Source organism: Anas acuta, chromosome 3 (assembly GCF_963932015.1).
Source record: "Anas acuta chromosome 3, bAnaAcu1.1, whole genome shotgun sequence".
NCBI lineage: Eukaryota > Metazoa > Chordata > Aves > Anseriformes > Anatidae > Anas > Anas acuta.
Window position 1 is genome coordinate 83830759 of NC_088981.1, and position 27115 is coordinate 83857873.

Consider the following 27115-nt stretch of genomic DNA (forward strand, 5'->3'; position numbering starts at 1 on the left):
ACCCACTTGAAAGAGAAGTAACTGTTCTCTTTCAGTCATAACCACTGTATAACTCACATACCAGCCTTGAGAAATAAAGCAAGACTCTCAGTCAGAAATCAATGAAGATTTTCAGAATACACCGGAATCTTACCAAATTTTTCACTGAACCTTGAAATTACATAGTGTTTTGAGAATGTATGTATAGACAAGGAGATCGGTAATTTAAAGACAGCTTTCACTGTAACATTTCCTAAATAAGCAGCAAAGGCTGCACATACACTTTAAAGAAGCCTGTTTACACTTGCAAGAGTTCAGAGAATCTTACAAGCATGCTTAAAATCTGCTAACACTGAACTCACAGCCCTGAGTTTGCCCTGAGGACAAATGCATGTGAGCTACTCAGCTCTTCACCTAGAGATGGTGATAAAGGCACAAGTTCCAGAGGGGCAAGACCTGGATTCAATGCCTTGTCAGTTCCCAATCTACCATCTCTCTGAGGTGTGACCATGTTAATAAACTTAATGTTAATAAAGCAGGGAGATCAGCTTGCTCATATTTTCATGATGTTATTCCCCTAAAATGCACAGAATTAGCACACGGTGAGAGAAAGCAAGAGGGAATGTGACCATTCCTGTAAGGAGGGCACCATAGAAAAGAAAAGGTCCTGGGTTCTTGTCTTCATCTTCAGGATGTGTTTTATTAAAAGCCTCTACAGTGCAAAGACACCAAAATTTATCTGGTAGACTCAACTAGTGACACTTTCACCATGATGTGAATCTCTTGAGAAGCTAAATCCATGTTTATGGGATCATGATATCCACACTACCTCTAACTTAATCATAAAACCAGAAATTAAAAGCAATATATTTAAAAACATTTTTTGTCATCTCCAAAAGAAAATAAAATGTCAGTATCTTCAAAAAAGATTCTCTGGGGAAAAAAAAAAAAAAAAAAAACCTTCATGAAATTCAGAAAAATATCACTTCAGAAATTAGTTTTCTAAGCACATGAATACCTAGATATGAAGTTCAGAAGAGATCTTACATCAACCTTTCATAGCATTGAACATATCAAACAAAATATCCACAGAAATCATCATTTCAACTGTTTGAAATTTGTACAAAATGACAATTCTTGATTAAATATAGACAATTAAGGAATATACTAGATTATAGACAATTAAGGAATATACTAGATTTTATGCAGTTTGATTTTTCTTTTTTACCTGTTTGAACTCCTGTGAAAAGCAACAGAGTTGAGTAACTCAAGAGACTTAGAATTATTTCCTGCATCTCTTTTTTAGTTTTCAACATGTAAATCAATTACTACTCTTGATCCAGAGTAAGTATGCCATTCTTTAAGAATGCTAGGGAATCTTGGAACAGGCTTGATAAATTTTCAGGGGCAAGGAACTCCATCCTTTTCCTACAAGTAAAGAAACACCTCACATTTCACAAGAAGCTTTCCCAAGTTAAACAGCAATGAAGCCTACATAAAGAAATTGAATCTATATGCATATATACATAGACACACACTCACACAGATTCTTTGTTCCTGTTCTAGCAAAGAGATGTCTGATAATTTTAAACAGGGCAACTCCCTGATTCCTTTGTCACCCAGCTAAACAATGATAGTGGGATCTATCTCACTTGACTTTGAACTACACTCACTAAATTATTTTTTTTTTATTTTTTTAACCCAAGACATTTCTAGAGACTACTATTTCAACCCACAAACAGGCTGAAAAAACAGCTGAGATGAATGACCCTCAGGAGATATCCATCCTCTAGAATAACTCATGAGCTAGTGTCACTAGCTCAAACTTTAATACCCTTATCTCCTCCTCGTGCAGATGACAAATGTTAACCTATTTCAAAGCTGAACATAATATCAGAATCTTGAAAAATTCTTCACAAATTCTTATGTTTCACCATATTTATTATACACATTTATTTTATTTACGTCTCACTCAGAGCCATACGCTCATAAACACGCTGACAGGAGCAGTACAAAGTCAAAGCAGCTGCTTAACTTGGCTAAAAAGAGGCCTCTGGTGGCAGTAGCTAAGTATAACTTCTCAAAGTTTTATGGAATATGTATTTTGATGACAACTTTATATATTTAAAAGTATCTATAGAAAGCAGACTAGGCAGTTATATTTGCAGTGAAAATTGACACATTACTGCTCATCTCCCAAGCAGTAACTATGTCAAGTCCATTCATCTTCATGCCTATACCACCCTTGTCAAATCAGTCTTAATGTTGCATATATTTTCAGTTATGTAAAGTAGTTCATTTTTAAACAGCAACGTTGCAAATTTCAGTGTTACAGTTATCTCAATACTGCAGATAGTAAAAATTAGTAAATTAAGGTTCAGGCCTGCTTATTCCCTGAGATCAACCATGAAGGCACCTGGATTTTCTTAAAAAAATTACACAGATAAGTAAAATTTAGTGAAATATTTCCTTATAAAAATGTAATATTTCTTGGGTAAGTATAAGAATAAAATAAACCTGTAGATTAAAACATATCAGATAGGCAAATGTATACAACTTGATAAAATTCAGTTCCTTTATTACAGCTTAATGACTTTAACCCACAGGCAACACTAGTCCTTTAAAAGTCCGTGCCAAACTTCTGGCATATGATTAGGAACAAGAAGATAGCCCACAAGAAGTCAGATAAGGCTTCCTGCCTTCTAGAAAGAGCCAACAGACAGAAGAATCGTGATAATGTAAAGAACTGGAACGGAAATGTTAAGGTCAGTATGAACGAAATGTGAGTGGAAGTGTATGTGCGCAGGAATTGAAAGCAGCAGCAGAACTAAAAACAGCCTGTACTGAGAACAAAGGACACCACTCCCTGCAGTCAAACAGAGGGATGTGTGAGTAAAGCACAAAGTTCTTCCTGCTCTCTGATAAGACCACAGCACAGACCACTCATCAACGGAAGACCCTGCATCCCAGCACCAGCAGAACAGCAGAAAGGCTGCAGCTTGTATCACATCCACCACCCTTATCTCCTTCTCCTGTCAGATGCAAAGGAAAGACATAACAAACACATGTAATGTAATGAAAAACATAAAAACTGACTAAGATTACAAAGGCTGACGTAAGTAAGACTGAGGCAAAGTGCTGCCCTGTCACAACAGATAATTTTCTTATTGGTTGGGACTGCTGTAAGACCAATCCCATTACCTATTAAATGCCCACACACAGACCCATGGACAGCCAAGGACTCTCTGGTATGGTCACCTTCTCTATCGCACTTTCTTGGTCCCTGATGATGGAAACTCAGGAAGAGAATAAGTGAAGTACAGCAAGTTCTGTTGCTGGAACCGATTCTGGAAGCCACTGCCATTTTCATCAACTGCATCAAGAAGTTCCTCTTGGCTCCTCTTGGCCTGAGGTTACAGCAAGAAACTGCAACTATCATTTCCACCTTTATTTATGTTAGAGATTATAAAATCATAGAACCATTAAGGCTGGAAAAGACCTCCAAGATCATTGGGTCTAACCACCCACCTACCACCAGTATCCCCCACCAAAACATGTTCTTAAGCAGCATACTCAACCTTTCCTTAAACAACCCCAGGGATGGTGACTCCACCACCTTTAAATATATAAGTGCTAAATATATATGTAATTAATATACATACTGAATTGCAGAATCACAGCTTGGAAAATGCCTCCAAGATCATCTGGTCCAACCACCTCCCTACCACCAATGTCACCCACTAAACCACGTCCCTAAGCACCACGTCCAACCTTTCCTTGAACACCCCCGGGGACGGTGACTCCACCACCTCCCTGGGAAACCCGTCCCAATGCCTGACCGCTCTTTCTGAGAAGAAATGTCTCCTCATTTCCAACCTGAACCTCCCTGGGTGCAACTTGAGTCCATTCCCTCTAGTCCTATCACTAGTTATCTGCCAGAAGAGGCCAACCCCAGCTCCTTACACCTTCCTTTCAGGTAGCTATAGAGAGCAATAAGGTCTCCCCTGAGCCTCCTCTTCTCCAGGCTAAACAACCCCAGTTCCTCAGCCATTGCTCACAGGACTTGTGCTCCAGGCCCTTCACCAGCTTCGTAGCCCTTCTCTGGACACAATCCAGGACCTCGATGTCCTTCTTGTAATGAGGGGCCCAAAACTGAACACCATACTCAAGGTGCAGCCTCACCAGAGCAGAGTACAGGGGGACCACCTCCTTGGTCCTGCTGGCCACACTATTCCTGATACAATCCATGGTTCCCGTTGGCCTCCCTGGCCACCTGGGCACACTGCTGGCTCATGGTCAGGTGAGCATCGACCAGCATCCACAGATCCTTTTCCTCTACACAGCTTTCGAGCCACTCTCCCCCAAGCCTGTAGCACTGCATGGGGTTGTTGTGGCCAAAGTGCAGGTCCTGGCACTTAGCCATGTTGAACCTCATCCCGTTGGCCTCTGCCCATCGACCCAACATGTCCAGGTCCCTCTGCAGGGCCTTCGTACCTTCCAGCAGATCAACACTTTCCCCCAGCTTGGTGTTATCTGCACACTTAGTGAGGGTGCACTCAATTCCCTCATCCAAATCATCAATAAAGATATTAAAGAGGATGGGCCCCAACACCGACCCCTGGGGAACATCACTGGTGAACAGTCATCAGCTGGATTTCACTCGGTTCACCACCACTGTCTGGGCCTGGCCATCCAGCCAGTTTTTAACCCAGCAAAGAGTGTGCCTGTACAAGCCATGGGCTGCCAGCTTCTCCAGGAGAATTCTGTGGGAGACTGTGTCAAAGGCATTGCTGAAGTCTAGGTAGACTATATCAACAGCCTTTCTCTCATCCACTAGGAAGGTCACCCATTCATAGAAGGAGGTGAGGTTGGTCATTCAGGACTTGTCTTTCATGAACCCAGGCTAACTGGGCCTGATCCCCAGGGTGCCCCACAAATACTGTGTGACTGCTTTCAAGATGACCTGTTCCACCACCTTTTCTGGCACCAAGGTCAGGCTGACAGGCCTGTAGCTCCCTGGTTCCTCCTTACGACCCTTCTTACAGATGGGTGTCACATTAGCAAGTCTCCAGTCATCTGAGACCTCTCTGGATTACCATGACCACTGATAGATGATGGAAAGTGGCCCAGCAATCACATCTGCCAGCTCCCTCAGCACCCTCAGGTAGATCCCATCTGGCCCCATGGTGGGGCAGCAGGTCTGTTTCCACCTGAATTGTGGGGGGTTTCTTCTGCTCCCCATCCGAGACTTCAAGGTAGGGAGGGTGAGTACCCCACGGTGTTGGTCCGACTATTAAAGACTGATGTAAATAAGGCACTGAGAATCTCAGCCTTATCTTTATCCTTAGTAGTCATGTTCACTGCCTCCAGTAAAGGACAGAGATTCTCCTTGGTCCTTCTCTTAATGTTAATATATTTGTAAAAACACTTTTGTCTTTAACCTACCTTAAAAACTGCTTAGGATACAAGTGTTGCATAGTACCAACTGCAAACTACTGATTATTTCCAGCTCAACAAAACAGACAAGTTCTACAGAAAAAGATAATTTACCATTTCTCCGACCAGACTGGGCAGCCGGCATACATACTAATGTCAAAGCAACACTAAAACATTTACTATTTGGCATTTATTAAAATAAATATATGAACTGCATAGCCAATGTTCACTATACTTCTCTAGAAATACTTCTCTTTTAATTCCTAATTAAAAATATTATTAATAATAATAATAATAGATCTAAAGCAACAGGTCTATCTGCTCCATCTTTTTATTTATACCACAATTGCTTTCAAAGATGTTCAGGATAGAAAACATGCTCAAAATCTTCAGAGGATACCTATTTTTAAAGTTCATATTTGCAAAATATTGTACAAATACAGCTCCGCATTTCCTGTGCACAGCTGCATTTCTTTCCTCCTTGCATTTCAATGCAGATCCAATCCAATGAAACAGACTTAACTGTTCTTTCAGAGAGATACTTTGTCTTCATTGCATGACAGCTCTAATCTTTAAAGAAGGGGGAAAAAAATACCTAAAATTGTGATTAATTTTAGTTGTCCAGAAGTGCTTATAAAGGATTTAGAAGAAATAATCGAAATAGTGCAAAAAATTACCAGTTGCTGCCAAAGTTCATATTGATTCATATCTTCATATTGATGGCTACAGCTCAATGCATTTCATTCTTTACAGATAGAAAGTACATCCAAGTAACATGATGTACATCAGAAACAAACAATGAAAACACTTCAACTGCAGATCAAACTTACATAAATCAATACAAAAATTTAGATCATTAAAAAAAATAAAATAAAATAAAATACAACGTCATAATTATTTGCATTTCAATTGTTGTCACCAGGAGGTTTTTGTTTTGTTTCAATATTAACATTCATCATTTTCTTACCTTGCAAACAGTCTCTGTATCCCAGGGTAAGATGGTCCTCAGATCAATAACTTCACAGGACACGCCAAGCTTTTCTTGAGCCATTGCTGCCACTTCTTTAATCACATGAACCTGAAAAAGCAACCTATTATCACCAAGCTAACATTTAAGTTCTTTTTAAGATGTTCTAAATTAACACATACGGAATATACACAGTGATTTAACATATTACCTTCATGTTTACCAGAAAACTTTTTATTTCGTAATACAGTAAGTATTTATTACTCAGTTCAATATACTAACTTACTACTTATTTGCAGTAGGTTAGCACTACTTAAAAAAAAACTTCAGTGAAGGATCACTGAAAACAAAACTGTTACTTTCTAGAGAAGTATTTCAGTTAGCAGTATTGGATCTTACAATTTTATAGTTATAGTCTGATTGTTTTTTTTGTCTCAGCTTTTCTGAGAACAACAACTACAAAATCCAAATATCAGAATGATGTATTTTAACACAGAGCAATCACATGAAATCCTGCAAAATGCATTACATACAAAAATAGTCCTAGTAACTGCATTTACTACAATCTACTGATGTTTTAGCATTATCTTATGAACAGCTAGGAAAAAAAGCATTATCTTATGAACAGTTAGGAAAGATAGCAAATACCACATAAATACCTAGTCCTGACCCCCTACAGACAAAGCGTACGGGCACTAATATGACCATATGACCACTCACTGGTCTTCCAATGCAATTTAATACCAACATTCCAAACGTTGCATTATCTAATTATTATAATTAACATTTTAATACAACAGAAAAGGATTCCCTTCTAGCAGAATGTTTGCACTGAATTAGAATACACATCATTCACTACCCACCAGCCAAGGGGTCTATTTAGCAGCACAAGTATGAGCTTCTTAAAACATGTAAAACAGCCCATGTCTATTAGAACCTTCTCATAAAGTATGTTATAACATGAACAAAAAAGCAAGCAATACTGTATGCGTTCAAAATTGTTGTATAATATGATGTTATACAACTTTCTTTTTAAAAAGCAAAATGAGTTGTAAGCATTGAAACAAGCACTAGCAAGCAAATGCTCCAACTCTAAACATAAGCATAGACCCTTATAACAGCTCAGATTATTCTCCAGAAATATCTAATTGAGAAGTATTTTCTTGAAAGAGGCTAAAACGGTTTCCTGATATGACATTATCAATAGATTCTGATATTGTCCTTATTGTCAGAGGGTTTGGACACTTCCTAACACAGGTTTAGACTGAGACAGCTGAGCTCCCTCAAGCAATCGCTAGGCCCAGTTCAGTGGTGAGAGTCCAAGGACCATCTCTGATGAGCAGTTTGGATGAGGTCACCTTGGTCGGAAGGCAACAGCATTTAACAATATGGACATGGTGAGATGGTGTCAGCTGCCTGGGGATCAAAGAGCAGCATTACATTTCACATGGAATAAAAATCTATTGTAAAACAAGCTGATTAAGGATTTAAACATCAATCTACATGAAACAAATATGAACACCAAAGGACTATTTGGGGCACTTAGGGACACGGTTTAGTGGGTAGTATTGGTGGTTGGGGATGGCTGGACCCGATGATCTTGGAGGTCTTTTCCAACTTTAATGATGCTATGATTTTAAAGATAAATCACAATACAAGTATTATAACAGTAAAAACAATTAGCTTGCATTGCTTTGGTTTAGACTTGTAATACATCAGTTGCTGTACAAGGTTTGAGATTTTTCAACCTGACCCATGGGAAGGATGTTTTTGCCGTTTCTATGATACATAAACGAAAATGTTTATCTAGTTCACAGGGGATAAGGATTAGTTAATGACCGTAAAACACAGGGCACAACAGGAGATGAACTAAAAGCCTTTACTGCCCTCCATTAGTACCGCTCAGGAAAGCAAGCATAAGGTAACCCCGCCAGAGCAGCAGCTGCCAAGCAACTACTTAGCATGCAAGAATCATATAAGTAACCACTGTGTGCGTGCAATCACTCTCTGCTTATTGAAAATGAACTCTGGATTTGTTGGACCTACTGCATATGCGGTAATCGAGTTCCAAGTTTATGCACAGAGCCTACAAACACCCTCAGCACAAACTTACTGAATATATTTGATCTGCAGAAGTCTGACACGTCCAAAACATGCTGGATTTTCTGTTTATGGGATAAGCATCTGTATAGAGGTATGCTCAACAGTTGTGTAAACCAGCACAGTACGCACCTTCCATGTGATGAATGTACATGCTCATACTTCTGCCCAACAACTCCTGAATAGAGGCAGGAGCACTAAGTAGCATTCCCCCATGCTGCATTATTTGGCCACAGACATGGTTTGATCAGATCCTAAATTTGGATTAGGGCTGTACATCTGTCCTACTACTATTCACATCAAAAGAACTGCCTGTCTTAGTACTTGGCTTATATTTTGCAAGCTCCAAAGCACATTGTATTTTGAAAGTACGTCATTCTGAGCCTTCTCCATTCTACTGGGTAAACTCAGGACATTAATATCTATAGATAGCTTTCAAGCCATTACTTAAGTGACCTTCAAAGCGTAACATCTTTATGGTTATTTATCATTACAGTTTTGGGGACTATGACAAACACTAAGATTTCATCCAAATGGAGCATGAAGTATCTAGGAAAAATGAACATGTACTTTCAAAAAGAGAGCAAGGATAAAAGTAGAAACCAGTTTCTGCTAGAGAAATAAACACAAGTAAAGATATTGAAAGAGTCTATAATTTACTACCAGTGCAAATTATCAAAGATTAGTAGGAATAACCACAGATATAAAGGAGCTTCCCTGTCCTCTGACTACTTGATCCATCACAGAAAATCAATGAAGATTACAAAGAAAGAGCAAAAATCAAAAAGACAACCCCACAGATTAACACTATGGTGATATATAGTGTTATAACGCTCTCTCCTCTAACAGCTTCCCAGACATAAATAAGCCAGGAAAATAGCCATTTTCTAAATTACAGGTTAAATACAATAAAAAGATTTTTCTGGTAATTCCAATGTTGACTAAAATTTGTTTTATACAATTCTTGAACGAGAATGTGTATTTTGTTGTTTTGTTGTTTTTGTTGTTTGTTTTGCCTTTTTCTTTTCTCTCTTTTTTAAACTTTTTTTCAGTATTTGCACATCTTAATTGGAGCAGGGGGAAGTGAACCATATTCTTGAGCAGCTTTGAAAACGAACTGTCAAAATCAAAACTACCCCTCTTAGTATTAAAAATTCGAAATAATCTAAATTTTCAGGTTTTCTTTTTAACTGACTGCATGAAGGCAACCCCAGACTGATTGCACTACTTTTTAAATCTTGCAGTAAAAATCCATGCTTTTCTTCCAGAATGCTACTTTCAACTGTCCTTTCCTTTCCTCAGTCATATCCCACTGCCACATTCTTAACATGTAACTTGCATAATTGTAGATAAATCATTAACCTGCAGTAGAGGAGGTAACTCTTCCATATTTCCAGAGTCACCTTCAACCAAAAATGGGTAAAAACTCACTCATTAAAAAGCAGGTTTCATCTAAGTAGAAACAAAGGGAATCATTTATTCAAGCATATAGCAGTGGAAGATGCACATAGTTTATTGTCTGGCACTTGAGTCCAATACAACACTGTTTAAACAGCTCCTAACCCTTAACCTAACCTTTGGTGGATGACAAATAACTTAAAGAACCTTACTGACCTGAGTGCCCCAAGCAACCATTGTCACATCACTGCCCTGCTGCAGCACCTCAGCTTGAGACAGTGGAATGTTGTAGGGCTCCACAGGAACTTGTTCCACTGAATAAATAAAAGCAAAGGGAAAAAAATAAGCATTAGATTCCTTTATTATTCAGTATTATGCCATAGAAACATGCACTATTTTTTTTTAAATAGCAATACAATTTAAAACAGTAAACCAAAATCACCTTATTATCCCTTATTTCAAATGTTTAGCTGTAATTAAAAATATTTTTTTTTATACCGTACACTGAAAGCATTCAGTGCAACGTTTCATTTCTCTTGTGAAGTATACCAAAAAGATACACACATACACTACTGTAGTAATAAATCCTGCTGTTTCCTAAGTCAAAGATATTAGCATCAGATTTGGAGATGGAGACTGCTATCATTGATTAAAATCCCAAGCACGGACTGCAGTTGATGCAGTGAAACAAGAATCAGAGCCTTGAAATCATACTTTAATACTCAGACAGGAAAAAAAATTTGTCAGTGCTCTCCTGATATTTACCAAGAATGATGCTCCACAGTTTCACGCTAAAGTGGTAGGAAAAGCAATTTTCAGAACCTACACAAAGACTGCCACCAGGAACTTGTGATTATAGCAGTTTTAACTCAAATATTGTTTGGAAAAAAAAAATGTTATTAGTTGACAAAAATGTATCACAATTAGAGTAACTAGAAAAAAAACTAGGCATCATGCTTTTCCTGACCACTACTGAAGGTGGTTCCACTCAACTTAAGATCCATTTAATAGTTGTCAGATGGAAATATCTTAGGTCAGTTTTTAGTATTTAGAATCAATGATGACCTAATTTGCTTCTTGAAGTTATGATAAAGAATCCTACTGAGTGACTCCAGCAGGAAAAATTAAGCATCTTGCATTCCCTAATTGGGAAAATTCTGCTATACAGCAGATCCAATACAAGTAAAATGACTTCAGTTCTTTCCTGGCTTACATATTAGGACATAAGTTTGTAATAAATCAAGCGGTGAATAGTTTTCTAAATTACAATTACAGCATTTATTATTTTTTCTCCAGAGATGGCAAACAAGCACTATATCACATAATATCACAGAATCACAGGATGGTTGAGGTAGGAAGCAAGTTCTGGGGTTCACTTAGGCCAAGCTCTCTGCTCACAGCAAGGTCACCGAGAACCAGTTGCTCAGGGCCATGACCAGTCAGATTTACAGTATTTCCATGGTTAGAAGGCTCCACAACCTCTCTTGGCAACCTGTTCCTATGTTTTACACTGAGTAAAACAGGTTTTTTCTTATGCTTACATTAGAGATATCTCACTTTACCTGAACAGGCAGAGAGCAGGCATAGATATTAATTAAACAATTATTACTAATAACAGAATAGGAACCTTCTTCCATGTAATTCGTAATGTTTCCATTCAGCCGAGGAAAGAAAAAAAATATCAAATTGTTGTGTTCTTTAACATAGCACAGAAATCATACGTATTTGTTGACAATTATTCTGAACGTCTTAAATGATCTGTGCCTTCCTAGAACAATTCCTTTGAATAACAAATGGGGAGAAGAATCCATGGTGGGGAAAGACAGATGGGAAAGGCACAGCTAGCCCTTGCTCACTGCACATCACTGGTCGACAGCAAAGCAGACGAGGCTGCTCCAGATTTTGCATGGCATAAAACCCTCAGGCAAAAAAAACAGGCAAGATTTTGAATGAAACCAATTTGCATAACATAACTGTCTTTTTCATGGGATTGTCACGAAACCTGGAGAACAAGAACCCTATAAAGATACCACAGGACCTTCAGGTGGAAACCCAGGCAACTGACATGAATATGAAGGTTTGGAAGGGAGTCGGATGCACCGGTGGAAGACCTGGAATATGCAAGTCATACAAAAAGAGCTCCTTCTCTGTGTAATAGTTTTATCCATTTAGGGAATTTAAATGTAACATACAATTACAAAAATTAAATTATTATTATAGCTAAACCATTCTGAAAAAAAAATCCTTTCAATGAGCTCAGCTCATGCCTTTACAAAACTCCTCCCTCCACTAACAGTGAGGAAAAATAGCACTGAAAATATTCTGTGCATTTTCTTCCCTACTAATTAACCAAAACACAATGATGTCTGTATACAAAGCAGCCTACTCATCTATTATTGAGCATAAAAATATTTTAAATCAAATATTTAAAAAGCAGATTTCAAATAAAGCAAATAACAAAGTTGTAATCAGAGAAAGAGGGCCATCGCTAGTTAATTTTAAGAGGCTGCACCATCTGTTGCTCCTTCTAAAAGAGCAGTCTGAACAGCATAAGGAAAACATGTGTTCTCTCATCTTACCTGTCTTGTCTCTATAACAACCACCGATGCGAGTCATATTTATTTCTACACCACCAATGTCATATATAGTACAATTAAATGAAACTGAAAAGGTCAAAAAACATCAGAGTAGGTTCTCCACAAGATGTCTAAACCTGATAATGTCAAGGTGACTCATCTTCTCCTTTGGTTCGTAATGATTATGTGCTCTTGACACTGCACAGGTTGTTAACTACTTTTTATAAATCAAAGCCTCCTTTTTCTTTTTTTAATTCAGGTATTTTCTTTGCATCTCTGACATTTAGGGGGACGTCACCATGGCACTTCCAGTAACATTATAATCTCGTAAGTTAACCGGCAACAGAATTCTCTCGGTGTGTGTACTTTTGTACTTAACTCTGGACTTTTTCTCAGAAAGGCTTGCATCTCCTTGCTGCTTTCTAATTTTATACAAGGCACATGAATATACGCAAAAGCTTCTGATAACTGCTGTAATGATACGTGGAAGGACACCCTGTAAGGTGTGTACCTTTCCAATGCAAAAGGGCATGGCTTCTCCCACTTTTCTTGTTCTAAGTGTGAACGTCCACAGACATAAATCTGGCCGACAAAGGATAAGGGAGGCAGCCACAGGAACCAAGGCTGCCCAGCCATTTACTGATAAGGCTATGGGGAATGGGGCGATGTTTATTTCTGTAAGTGTATCTGATGGAGGACCCTGTCCAATAGAAAGATACGAAAATGGGGGAAGCCATAAGCAAAATATACAGAGACGCAAATATTAACAGATCAGAAACCAAGGTGGTCAGCCACACCAACTGATGGGCTACCAAGAAACTACAAACACACTGGGAGCTTGAAAGCCTGAAGGTGCAGGACATTGGAGCAGGGTGGGTGGAACCCTGCCACCCGGGGAGGGAATGTGCAAGGGAAGGGGACTGGGGAAGAACAAGGGGGGACTAAACAGAAGGGAATGTGACAGGGGCCAGATACATGTAAAACTGAGCACCAGTCTGTCCTATCTTGTTAAAGCCTTTCTTAAACATCTGTGCAACCTCACTCTCCGCCCAACATGGGGTGGGTACTGCAAGGATTCAGCATCAAGACCAGAGAGACGAGGGTGAGCAGGCAAGACGCTGGGCCAGGGATAGGAGCCAGACAGGAGCTGCAGGTGCCCCTGCTCCACAGGGTCAGCTACTGGAGCAAGTGGGGGTCTTGGCCCCAGCTACTGGAGTGGGAATGGTGTGTCCCCCCAAAATCAGGTACTGGAAGGGGGACAGCAGCAAGGGAGCAAGCAAGATCAGTAACAGTAACTGAAGTGGCAGTAACAGGTATTTTACAGGGCCCAGAGCGTATAAAACAAACCTACAAGTACACAGCAGTTCCTAAGTAAGCATTCACAAAAGAGCTTCTGAGATTTTCTTAGAAGGATTTTCAATTTCAGACCTAAGGTTGCTTAAACTTAGGACCAACATTTAGCCCTCAGCTGCTGGTACTGCTGCTTCTCAGATGCTTGGAACATGAAGATGAAGTGCACGTACTTGGCCATAACACATGCTTTTCTTGGACTATCCATGGTTAGAGCCTTTAGACTCAGTTATGGCTTTATGTTGTTTTTCATACATTTGTTATACAAACACACACACATATGCACACATAGAAAATGTGTGTTTGTGTGTGTATATATATGTAGGAACTTATTCAGAGTAGTTGCACGGTGCTAATGCAGCACATGTAATGCATCAACTGTATTTCATTCAAACGAAACTACAGTTCTCATCTGTAACTTCTTACACTCACTATTAACACCAACCAAAGTTTAAGATCTTAGCTTTAACTTCATCCTGCTCCTTCCTCTTTGTGTTACTAGAGCTCTTGGATATCAAAAGTGTAAGTTAACATGCCACTTTTCAAATGCACTGGAAAATGTTTTCATGGCGTTCTTACAAAGTTGTTCTTCACATTGAAAATTGCCTTTTCCCCTTGGTTCATTACAGTTGCAATGTGGTGACCCTACTGCAACACTGCTTTGGCATCTACCTTTCTCCCAGGGTTGATTAAGTTGAAGACTTCAGGCCTATTCTTGTATCTCCTGTGGGCAAAGCCATGTTTGGATAAAAAATACTCATACAGAAATTAATGGTTATTTTGTAAACATGATTAGTTTTACCTCATGTCTGAATAAGCACACAAAATATCTGAACAAAAAAATCTGTGTTCATTTAGGAAGACATCCAGTTAAGTTCATTATTCCAAAAAATATTTTGAAGTGTCTTTGATAATATTCATTCACAGCATCCATGTGATACTCGCAGTGAAATATTTTGTGCTACAACTCTGCTTTACCTTGGAGACGAGACATATGCTTCATAACACCTAAAGAATATTTATTTTTGTAGAACATCTTTACTGTTATAAAAATATACACTTGAACATCGAGGGAAAAAAAAAAAAAAAAAAAAAAACCTTTGTTATCCACAACCCCCAAACCATACATTATAAGTGGACCTGAAAATAATGTTTGACAGCAATTGGTGGGCGGTTGTTATAGATCACTGGATCAAGTATGCATCAAATGCAATATCACAAGCTTGATTGTGCACAAGAACTTCTGTAAGACACCAAATGACCTGGCACACTGCTCAGAAAGCAACTTCATTTTACACATCCTAAGCTAGTATGTATTCATATCTTCCAGATATGAATATGTATTCATATCTTCCAGCACTAGTATCCAACAGCAAATTTCAACAACAGCAGCAACACTTGGGGGCAGAAGCAAATAGTATGGTTTTGCTTTGTTGATTTATTTTTAAACAAATCATTAGTAACTTCCACAGATGTGAACAAGAATAAGTACCTTGTGTTTCAAAGACTACCCAACCTTACAGCCTATTTTCAGCTGAAATGTCAAAGATATTAAGCAAAATATCATCTATAGCTATTTAGAGGCCTCATAGGAAGAGAAAAAAATCCATTAGAGTAGAATGATAAAGCTTAAATATCTGCATTAATTGTACAGGTAGCAACTACTACTTCACATTATCCCCTGACACCCTATTTCTTTCTAACGCAATCCCTACAAACCCAATGTAACATTGGTCATGAAGTCCTCTGCAGCAAGTATGTCTACTCACAGGAAGCTGGAAAAAAATATCTCATTATTCAATATCTTAACCATCATTATGGAAATAAAACAATTTTTATCTGTATATGATAGTCTCTAGTTACTGAAACAATAAAGTCCCAGTCTTGAGTGGGGCATATTATACTATTTATACCCTGTCTTTCTGCTGAAAGTATACTAATAAAGTGGAAGTTTAAGTAAAGTCAGTAACTTCAAAAAAAAAAAAAAAAAAAAAAAGATTAATAAAGCAGCAGAGCACATCTTACATATTTTTGTCTTCCTTGCTTAGGAATGCTTGTATGTTCCCAACTTTGGGAAGACCCTGTAGTATTTTAAAACAATAATAGAAACATGGAGAATTTAGAAAATTTAGAAGATAATAGAAAAATATAAAATTTTGAGACAATAATAGAAAGAGACAAGAAATACACAGGTAGCTCAAGCTTACTCTGAACACATTTCTGAATCTGTACCATCTTCTTTCTCTAACTAGAAAGAACACAGTCATATTGAAAAAAAATATTTCTACTCAAAACACAAGACAGTTGCATTTTTTAAATCCTTCCTTCCACCGTTTATCCCGTTCTTGTTTATGAGGCTTGTGTTTTACTGCTGCTGCATCTGGACCAAATAATCAAGAAAACCCAGGTCCATTTTGACTTAACCAGGCCACTTCATTTCTGTAGTGAAATTACAAGAAACCCTGACCATGGCCAGCAGCACAGAAAGGAATACTCCAAGAGATTAATTATCTAGGACAAATTCTGGTTCATGCTGATCAAACCTACAACAACAGCTGAACAACCAGGACAATGAATTGATGATGCCAGAAGGAAAGGTTTGGGAGTAAGGGTAGAAGGGGGCAGGAGGGAAGGGACACAACATCAAAACCCTTCCACATAATACAGTAACCCTGATTTATGTTGTACAAATACAAAAACTATCACAAATTGTCTTAAAGTGAAAGAATAGAAACTAATCACAATTTTAACTATCACATGGTGGCACAAAAGTACTATAAATTTCAGTCTAGATCATTAAACTGAAGTTCTTGGAAAGCTTAAGACAGAAATATAGGTAATGTCTCTGAAAAACAGGCCATGAGAATACAGGGGAAAATCACCACCTTCCAGATACTGCTAAGATCATCTTGCAGCAATGCTGTGGTTGGTTATTGACCAGCATGTAAACCACATTAACCACTAGAAGCACATCTTCATTCAAGATTTCAATCACCTGAGTCATTTATATTCAATAGAAGACCCAGCAACAGTTTTATAGGTCAACCCTTCATACATAAAAACCTCACTATATTCTCAATAGCTGTGATATTTTTGATGCAAGTCATTCATTCCACTACGAAACCAAATATTTTAACTTTGCAGTCTGTGATTGTGACTTCTAAATACCAAAAACAAAGAACAACAGGGATGTCTGAAGATTCTTTTTGGTTTGTTTGTTTGTTTAACTAACTGGACTCTAATACTTGAGTTCATTTTACAAACAACTTCATCTAAATGAGGAGTCAGAGGCATTTATTGCTGAATTACTCTAAGCTTTCAAAACACACTGATCTTAACGTGACACCCTTCGGGCTCATCATGTCACTCTAAATATAGTTACACTTTTAAAAATACATTGCTAACTGGAATGCAAGGTCTGTTTCAAAAGCATAAAAGCAAAGCAGCAGTCTCCCCAGCAAATACTTTATTTGCTCCCAAGTTACCCTGTTCTTTTTTGGCGGCTTTAGTGCCTACTTTTTTAAATCGTTCCCTTCTTTTTCTTTGGTTTTCTTCTTTACAAAGAGGATAAATTTCCTAAAAATTGTATGCAGTAATGGAAAAGTGTTTAACATTTGGACTTTCACCCAACTTCAGTCCACTCAAAGAGTTAATTTATAAATTGTACTGAAAGATTTAAGAATAGTTGATATGCAGAACTATATGACATTAGGAACGACAAAAGTAAATGAAGGCTTGGGTTCTATTTCATTAGTTGCTTACACAGACACTGCCTATCTCCACTTGCAAATTATTATTTTTTTTTCACTCTACACTCTGTTGTCAGTACAGCTTCTCCAGTCCCAAGGAAGTAACAAACGTACCGTTACAATAAACACATGCACTATAATCTTCAAATTGTTCTTACATGTTTTGCATAACGATACGTATAGTGAATAAAACTTCATTCAACCAAAAAGATCGCATGACTGAAACAAAGGAAAAAAGTAATGGCAATCACACTTCCTTCCAAATAACATAAGAAGTTAAGAAGCAGATTTTCTAGACTTTTAGAAATGAAGCACTTCAAAGAAGTTCTAACTTTGTAATAATGGTGATGATGTTTAGCTATTTTGGAAAAATAAAATCAAATCTGGCAATTTATTTTAATATCTAGAGTCACGAAAACAAAAGCAGTTTAACTGTTTCCACGACTCAATTTGATATGGGATAATACCTTTTAGTTTTATTTCTCCTTTTTTTAAATACAAGAAAGTACAAAGCATTCTACTTCCAAAGTTCATTAAATATAAATCAGACTAAATATTCATCTTTGTATTCAAACTTAGAAATCTTAGCTGGTTTTCGTATTTCCTCTCAAAACACAACCCCCCAAACACAGCTAAAGGCAAAACAAGTGCAAATCAAGATTTCTGCTACATTATCAATTTAGCTGTGACTATGGAAATACATGTGCAAAATATAAGTGTTGCTTTATAGGAAAACACAGCATTATAAATCTTTACCTGCAGCTCTGTAAAGTATTTTAGGTTCGAAGAATATGCATGGATTTTTGTCCTCTATGCATGAAAGCAGTAGTCCTTTGGCCTGAAGAGGACTCCTTGGAATAACAACCTGCAAAAATATTTTTAAAACAGTTTATTTAAAGTACAAGTCTCCTACAAGCTTCCTCAATATTATACTGAATGTCAAAAAAAAAAAAAAATGTAATTACTCGCTTTAAGTAAAACTATGCAACTATTGCACAGCTGTTACAAAGTACATTAACATCGGTACTACCTTACTAACACAACACTCCAAGTTTTCATAGAATCACAGAATTGTAGGGGTTGGAAGGGACCTCAAGAGATCATTGGGTCCAACCCCCCGACAAAGCAAGTTACCTAGAGAATTTTATTTCATTTATTAATGAGGCTTGAATAGTTCCCCTCTACACGATGATTTAAATACTAATTTATTCCACTCAAATAAGGTAAAACTAGCATATTAACCATAGCATTTTGAGGTTGAAGGAACAGAAGAAAGCCAGATTCAAAAAAAATATATTATTTTTATAAAACTACTGTTTTAATGTGGATGGATGACAAAAAAAGAAAAAAAAAATCAGCTGAGTGATCCTAAGTTGTTTAGGTAAAGGTTCTTTGGAGCAGGCTGTGAAGGTCTTCAGACTTGGTCCAATAAATTTTGAAAAAAAATTTTGAAAAGGAAAAAAAAAAAACAAAACACTGAAACTACTGTCAAACAAGCAAAACTGTAAGCAAGGACTCTAGATGTAATCTGAATACTTGGAAGGAAAAAATGTATTTGTTTTTCCAACAGAAGAGTTAATTATGGATAATCTAAGGAAAAGTTGATTATAATAATGATCAGAAAATTACCAAAACATCAGTTTAAATGAAAATAAAAGCCAAGAGGGCTTAACTCCCTCAGATCAAAAGGGCCAGCTAAATTACACCTCAGAAAAGCTGGCTTAGGGTCAAGACTACTAGTGAACGTTTTATAGCTGTGAAGTATGAAGTGGCAACCTCTGATTGAAAGCATTAGAAAAAAAAACAGCACACACACACACAACATGTAACTACAGTTATGTTAACCTAGCACCTAACTAGAAGTTTGCAAGGCTTTAAGAAACTTTGAGAGTAAGAACATTTAAGGATATAAATACAACATAGAAGAGTCAAAACACAAGCCAGATCAGCTATCACCTCAAATTAAGTTGATAAGTGATTTTTCTAAGCAAGGGAGAAGCAATCAATTTGAACACTCAAAAAAATATTTGACGTGGTAAATTGTCAGACTTACAGATGTCTCCAGCACAGCTCCTTCAGGATCATTTTTAGGACAGACTTTATTTACTGTATTCATTTGTGAAATTAAGTCAGAGCATGGAAATGAAATCTATTCGAACGCGCTGTCACCACCAATACAGAGAATGATGTCAAAAGCACCAGTTCACATAACGATAAGATGCACATCTACAGATTAAATTTTTTGTTATAAATTTAGAACTCTGCAATAGAAATTCAGAGAAGGATCTGAATGTATTATTTGCTCAAAGGATAACTAGGACAGTCTTAAAAGACGATCTTGTAGTCAAGAAAGTGTTAGTGCTATTGCAAAAATTGCTGCTAGAAAGTCAGTTGGAATACTTCATGACTACATCAACAGTTTTGAAAGAAAATGAATCAAAACAGATGCCAAAAAACCTTCGGAAATTGTTTAACATCTCTTTGATAGTGTGATTTGTTTAGTCTAAAAAGAAACAATGACTAAAGAGAAAACAATTGCTCTTAGCACATGAAAGAGAAGATGAAGGACAGATAAGTTAAGGATACAAGTTAAGAAGAAATTTAGGCTGGAACCAAAAAAGAAAGCTTCTAGCTGTGATGGCAAAGATCCTGGTGCAGTCTTCCAATGCAAAAGAAAGTCATTACAATAATTTAAGACAGTTGTATGCATTAAGACATACATGTACCTCCTTACAACAGTAGACAAGATACAATGATCTAACAATGTCCTCCTCACTTCAACAAGCCTTGTTGTAAGCACTAATGATTACAGCCCTTCTCTTGAACAGCCCAAGACATACAAACCCTCTTTTGCTTAGGAAAAATAAACCTCAGCTTTCACTGAAGAAAAACAGAGTATAAAAATCTTCAGCCAGTAATCAACTCCTGAGCTTAGCAAGTGGGTAGTTTTGCTTAGTCAGTGGGTAGTTTTGGAAACCATCCTCCCAACAGGTATCTCCTATCCTCCCCAGCTTGTAATACGTGGCCTTTCTTCCTGTGATTTTGACAAAATGTGCACAGACACAGGACTTCTGCAAGTACATCTGGACCAAAGTTATGTTTGTGTTGCTGGATTTATACATTAAGTGCTGGATTTTTGTTCATTAAAAAAAAAAAATGCCTGAACCTTTGATGCTAAAAGCTTTCACTGAGTAATATTAATATTATACTACTAGCACATTTATATGAAATAGAGATAGGTTTCAATTTCAGCAAAGAAGCTGTACCCGTTTCAAACATTATTAACTGCATTAATGAACAGCTTTACAAAAAAAATAAAGGAACAACATTGTTATCACAAAGATACAAAACTCAAGAGTCTAGTACACTTCTGTGTGCATCCAAAATTTGTATATTGTTCCACCAATTCCACAGAATTTAGTATGCCCTTTAACTGAGATGGCCACAATGTATTTTAGCACATTACCCAAGGAACTTCTGCCCTGGGCTCCTTCAGGCTCTTCAGCAACTCCGTATCCCCCTCATTCCCTGTGGCTACTTCCCAACCCCACTTCCCATCATTTCTTCTCAGTAGTATTTGCAAGCCACACAGCAGCATATTTACATGAATTTACCTCATGCTTGGAATAGCTATACAGTTTATGATGTTGATCTGGAAGGGTATTTTCCTTACATACATTTACACTTAAAGAAGAAAATGAAGAAAAGAAAAAGAAGGAAGATCAAAGATGAGAGAAGAGAATGAAATTATTATTCAGAAGACTAAACACAGTAGTATTAGATTGCACTGAACTTGAAAGGGGTTTTAATCAACAGACTACAAAACCTAAACACTTTGTTCAATATGAAGATTTGAGATCGACCAACAAAGACCAACATATATTAGACACTTTCTAAGATTAAGATACTGATGCCAGGTCTCCACTCTTCTTCTATACCATAATAAACTACTCTAGTTTTTGAACAAGCTCGAGAAACTCTTTGATTCAATTACCTGGAAAGAGACTTTGTAGTTTACTTTTGTCTATGTAGGGAAAAATTTTCAAGTTTAGTATACAAACACCTCAAAGAAAAAAGACGTATTCTTTTTCCCAAATATCATGAAACAAAACGTGAATAACATGCCATAAAATGTGAATAATACAAGCTCTTATTTAATTAAAGAGAAGCAAGTAGAAATGGCCTCCCTATTAAAAAAAAAAAAAAAGTCATATCTGACATTTTGGAACACAGAAATAATATTAAGGCAAAAGTTTAAACAAAATATAAACAATGAATATGTGTTTCCAGCATACAAATACAAATACTTTGCTTAAGACCTTCACATTAATCAAGCTGTGAGTCATTTCTTAATGGACTGGATGCCAGTTAAAGTACAAGTCCATAGACACCAAATTTACTCAGAAAAAAATGAGAACTGGCAAACAGTGCTTGATTAATCAGAGATTAACAGACCCGTCCCCTCTATCTTCACCAGGAAACTTATCTATCAAAATGCTAGAAAAATCAACATTCAAGATACGCCACTTTCTCATGTTGAAAGCTTGCCCCAATTTATCATCCGCAGAGTCATAGAATGGCTGAGGTGGGCAGGGCCCTCTCGAGGCCATCTGCTCCAACCCCTGCTCCAGCAGGACCACCAGAGCAGGCTGCCCAGGACCAAGTGCCTTTTGAATGTCCCCAAGCAGGGAGACTCTACCACCTCTCTGAGCAACCTAAGCCAAACCCACACAGTGAAGTGTTTCCTGACACTCAGAGGGAACCTCCTGTGTTTCAGTTTGCACTAAATATCTCTTGTCCTGTCACTGTCATTCATATGAATCAATTTTATAATGCGCTTCAATGACAGATGCAGAGAGAGGAAAAAAAAAAAAAAAACAAAAAGGAAAGACCTATTTGTTAGTTTTTAATTTCTGTACAATGCTAGACACCAAACAAATGCAGAATGTATGCTTTTGGCGCAAAAAGCACACACACAAAATGCTACATCTGCTGAAGTTTGTTTCTATTATGGTTACAAATTCTCAAACTCTTAACACAGTTGAAGCTTTATAAATAGCAAACTTCTACCAGTACTTAATTAGCATATTCAGATTTTTTGCTGTGTCTTCTTACTTCCATCCTCCTTTGCCTGCCTGCACTCAGACTCATTAGTCTGGTTACTCTGATTCATTCAAAATCAATCTTTGTCAAACGTGAATTACCGTACCTTTATTCCTGGACAATGAGCAAAAAAAGCTTCTGGACTCTGAGAGTGATACAGTGCACCGTGACCCACACAACCCCAGGGGGCTCTGATGGTGAGGCTGCCACAATTAAACAGATCTCCCGAGCGGTAACGGTATTTTGCTGCTTCGTTAACAATCTGGAAAGGAAAACAAAACAAAATCCTTTCCATTTACAAAAGTAGCATCCAATACCCTTAGTTGCATATCATTAAACATCTACAATGCAGGAGATGTAAATACATCATCATCTCCATGCTCCAATTCACAGAACCAAATTAGAAGCAAAAGATTCCTCTAAGTCAGTAGAAAGGCAAACATTTTCCAAGGCAAGCAATCCAGTAATTTAGCATGTTCAAGCTAAATGCCCAGGCCTCAAGGGTAGCCATATAGCCCCATTATTTCCCCATTCCCAGACAGTCCATCAGCCCCATTTAAACTTGTGGTTTATCATGTGGCCACGTGGTTGGCTGCAATCACACAGAGAAGTGAGAGATGGTGTGGGGAAGACACAGCTGGGGAATTTAAAGCTGCTTAAGCCAACGTGGCCACAAAACCAATAATAAAATCAAAGACAGACATTTGTTTCAAACCACATCTTTAATTTACATTAGTTAATCAGGACTTCAACCTGGCCCTGGTATTTTCCAGTTTATTTAAAGTATGCATAAATATTAGTAATACATCTGTGGATATTTTTGCAAAAATATAAAATACAAAAAAATATAAAACAATATTAATGTGAACAGAAGAATAATTTAAACATAAAGCCACAACATTTCATTTTACTTCATTCAAATCTCTAAGTACTAACCTGATCAAATGCTGGAAAAATATAATCTGCAAACTGAATTTCTGCGATGGCCGTAGCACCTGCAACAGCAACTCCAATACCAAATCCAACAATTCCTTGCTCACACAAGGGCGTATTGAAAACTCTATCTTTACCTATAAAACAAGAACAATTTCTTTAATACACTGGTTCTAAGTGGAAAACCTAGCCCCAGAAATACTCAAGTTATAAACAAATCCTCTTCAATTAAGCACATGGCTCTTTAGATGGGTTTTTTAAGTGTAGCAATCATAAACATCCATTACAGATGAGAATACTTTAATTTGTAACTGCTCAGAGGAAGACAGGGAGAAACAAAATGCAAGATAAGAACAGTTTAAGTAATTTACAATATTCTTATTAGCACTTCAAGGAAAATAATTTGTTCTGATGTAGATACCGATAAACATGGATAGCCATGTTTATACAGGAGGTATAAAAAATAACTTACAAGCATTAAGAAAGCTTACAGTACAGAAGTGTTCCTTCAACTGTTTGTTTTTTAATCCAGACAGTCAAAATGATCTGTCCATACTCAAATGTACATGGCTGTACAAAGGCATTTATTGAGAGTATACTCCCAACAATCCCCATAAGCAGAGCCTATTCTAACCAGCCTTTTGTAAGATAAGACCACATTTCTTAAATAATTTGGTTCATCTCCAAGGCAAGAGGAAAAAAAAATAAAATAAAAAGGCTGTTTCTGCTGTTGAAGGCACAAGACAAAATCAAATATTCTGTTTTGTATCCGCCCTGTAAGAGTGCAAAAAGTCATTTTAACTCTGACGTATTTCTGACGTATGACAGTTTCAGATTCCAAATATGCATCAACTAATAGGTAAATATGAAATTGTTCATTTCATGAAATTAAAAACAAGGAGGAGGAGAAAGACGAAACACCATTAAAATTTCTTCTATGAGATATATGTAAAAGTATTCGCTAGAAGTACCATACTCTCTCAGATGACCAACAAGAGAACCTAGCGATGCTATTAGATTTTCCTTTTAGAGCACTGGGAGATGGACAGCAGGTTTCCACAAGAGTGCATTGTGCATGAATATGCCAAAACTTCAAACTGGATGGAAAAAAAATTGAGCAAGGAGCACATCAGTGGCTATGGAGTAAATTAAACAATAGCTTGCTAACCACTAAACAAGTAACTAATAAAAGAAAGATTAATGAATTAATCTTTCATGTATGTGTTTTTCATCTTCACACATCACCCATCATAGCACTGTCACTGCTCATGCATTGTCCGTGTGCTCTACATGGTGAGTTTCATACTTCAAGGGTTACTTTGCTTTGGTGTTTGACAGATGAGGAATTAGTTTTTGGCTCTCCATCTGCATTTCTCTCTCTCACCCCAACAGGAACATTAAAAGGTAATTAAAGTAAGGTTGTTTTTTTTTAAAAAAAAAAAAGCATCCAATGATATTAGAACATTGGTAGTGTCAGTGAGGCTATGCAAGTCATCATCACATGTACAAAGGGCTATCACAATTTCAGGACACTCCACAATTTTCTAGACAAGACAGAGGAAACTTTGAAGCACCTTAAAAATTGTCGTTTTTGAGGGAAAGTGCTTTTTCTGAAATTAGTGATTTTGAACTTCCATGACTTTGACTTATTTCTTACAAATCTGTGTTTGAAACAGATCCCTGTGATCTTTTAAGACACATGTACTGCTTCTTGTCTATAAATTAATTTCCTAGAAATTTCTAGCTTTCATTTCTTGGGACTTGTATGGACTTTCTTAGTATTGCCATTCCTACAGAAGATGAGAAGAATGTTACCGCAGCTAGCTCGGCAATTAAAATTTAATTCCAAATATTTCAAAAGCTATGCTATAATTTTGTTAAAGTTATTTTTGCTGTCTGGATGCCAGACACCCATCCAATATTATCCCAATCAACTCTGAATCAGAGCAGAGTACCCTGCAGATCTCAGAACATTTCACAAGTGGGAAGACCAACTAGCTCTCATATCCAAGATTTATGAGCAAGCTGATCTAAGTAATTTCCAGATGTGGGTCATCTCTACTTCGTTTTGCAGCTCCTGGAAAAAACAGTAATAAATGATCACTGCAGGTAATGTCCTCAAAAGTTGTTCAGCCTGAAAATAGCATAGGAAGTCTGACTGGCAGTACCTCCATAGCACTGCCATTTATTGTTGCTGGGCATTTATTTTACTAGTGTGCCTCAGTAACATGACTAGCCTGCCTATTTTTATTCTTCCTTTACTAGAACTACCAATTTGTCTGTCAATATCACTACATAAAAACATCTCCGGCCCAAAAAGGTTCCCAGAGAAAAAGAGAATATTCTGGGAAATCCAGAAGTGGGGAAGATCCTCATAGAAGACGTAGCTTGTTTTTATTATCTTCAATTATAGTCATTTCCCATAGACGTCAATCATTTCTTGGCTTTACTGCTGAGAAATTTAACAAAAAGGAAAAAAAAAAAAAGTTCAAAAATCAAACAGGAAGTGTCTCTTCCTTTAAAAAATGACAAAAGGGGAAAGTTTCAGTCACATCAGTCCTTTCCTCTTCCTATACAGAATAAGGGCTTCCAGGGCTATTTAGCCCCATTTCTGCAGAACACAAAAATAATCCATAGGGCAGAGAAGGAAAATACTGCCATGAGAAGAAATTCTGTAACTAGAACATAAGATGATTTTTGAAACTAGGGTGACCACACACTGTACAAGTTGTCCTCGACTGCCCTGACAGGCATCGTGGCCTTCGCCTTGCTCAGATATGCCACAGATATCAATACCACCTGTAGCGGCCTTGGCAATCCAGGCTGCCATTTAACATCAACATTTTTATTTTTCAGGACCTGTAGAACCCAACGATCAGCCTAAGTAATTTTTAGCCAGGAAAAAGGAACATGAAGCACCTATACAAATGCATATTTGCCCCCAGGCCTCACCACTGCAAGGAAGCCCTGCTTCTCACGCAGCCTCCAGAGCTGTCCCCAGACCCACATCCATCTGCAACAGCTGACAAACATCTCTCCCCCTCTTCCGTATTCAGTCTAGCATGCCTTGAATTTGACATTTTATTTCCCTTCTTTCACTGATGCGTTCAATGGTGTTTTGATTGTTTAATTTAAAACAACTCATATTTTACCAAGCTAGGAATGCATGAACATTACCAAGACATAATTATACTTCCCTCCTTCATAGAAGTCTATTGGCAGCTCAACGTGTTTCACTTTTATTCACTCACATGGCATTTTGATCATATACAGACAAACGGAAATCTCCAAAATGTTGTGGGTTGTTTGTTTGTTTGTTTTGTTTTAATTCACTGCATTTCATGGGAGCCTGAAAACCAGTATAACAGTAAGTAGCTGGGGAAGGGATGGTTAGGACATAGTTTGCATTTCAACTTCATGTTCTTCTGGAGTATACTATTCCATTTGGTCACGATTCCTCTCTCTCAAACACCACGCTGAAAGACAAGTCATGGACACAGCACAGATCGGAGGATAACACAGGC

General features: G+C 37.4%; 1 protein-coding gene across 3 annotated transcripts in view; it reads right to left on the reverse strand.

Moving 5' to 3' along the window:
- The window catches only part of BCKDHB (branched chain keto acid dehydrogenase E1 subunit beta), a 123132-nt gene that overhangs the window by 78907 nt on the left and 17110 nt on the right, over positions 1–27115 (reverse strand). For 2 of the 3 annotated variants that reach the window (XM_068678105.1, XM_068678106.1), the window contains exons 4-8: positions 23595–23728; positions 22765–22920; positions 18312–18420; positions 10097–10194; positions 6383–6493 (exon numbers count right to left, since the gene is read on the reverse strand). In XM_068678105.1, the coding sequence (XP_068534206.1) occupies positions 6383–6493; positions 10097–10194; positions 18312–18420; positions 22765–22920; positions 23595–23728 (608 nt within the window). Of the gene's footprint in view, positions 1–2666; positions 3012–6382; positions 6494–10096; positions 10195–18311; positions 18421–22764; positions 22921–23594; positions 23729–27115 lie in introns of those variants that run through there. The other variant, XM_068678104.1, reaches the window with a different exon arrangement.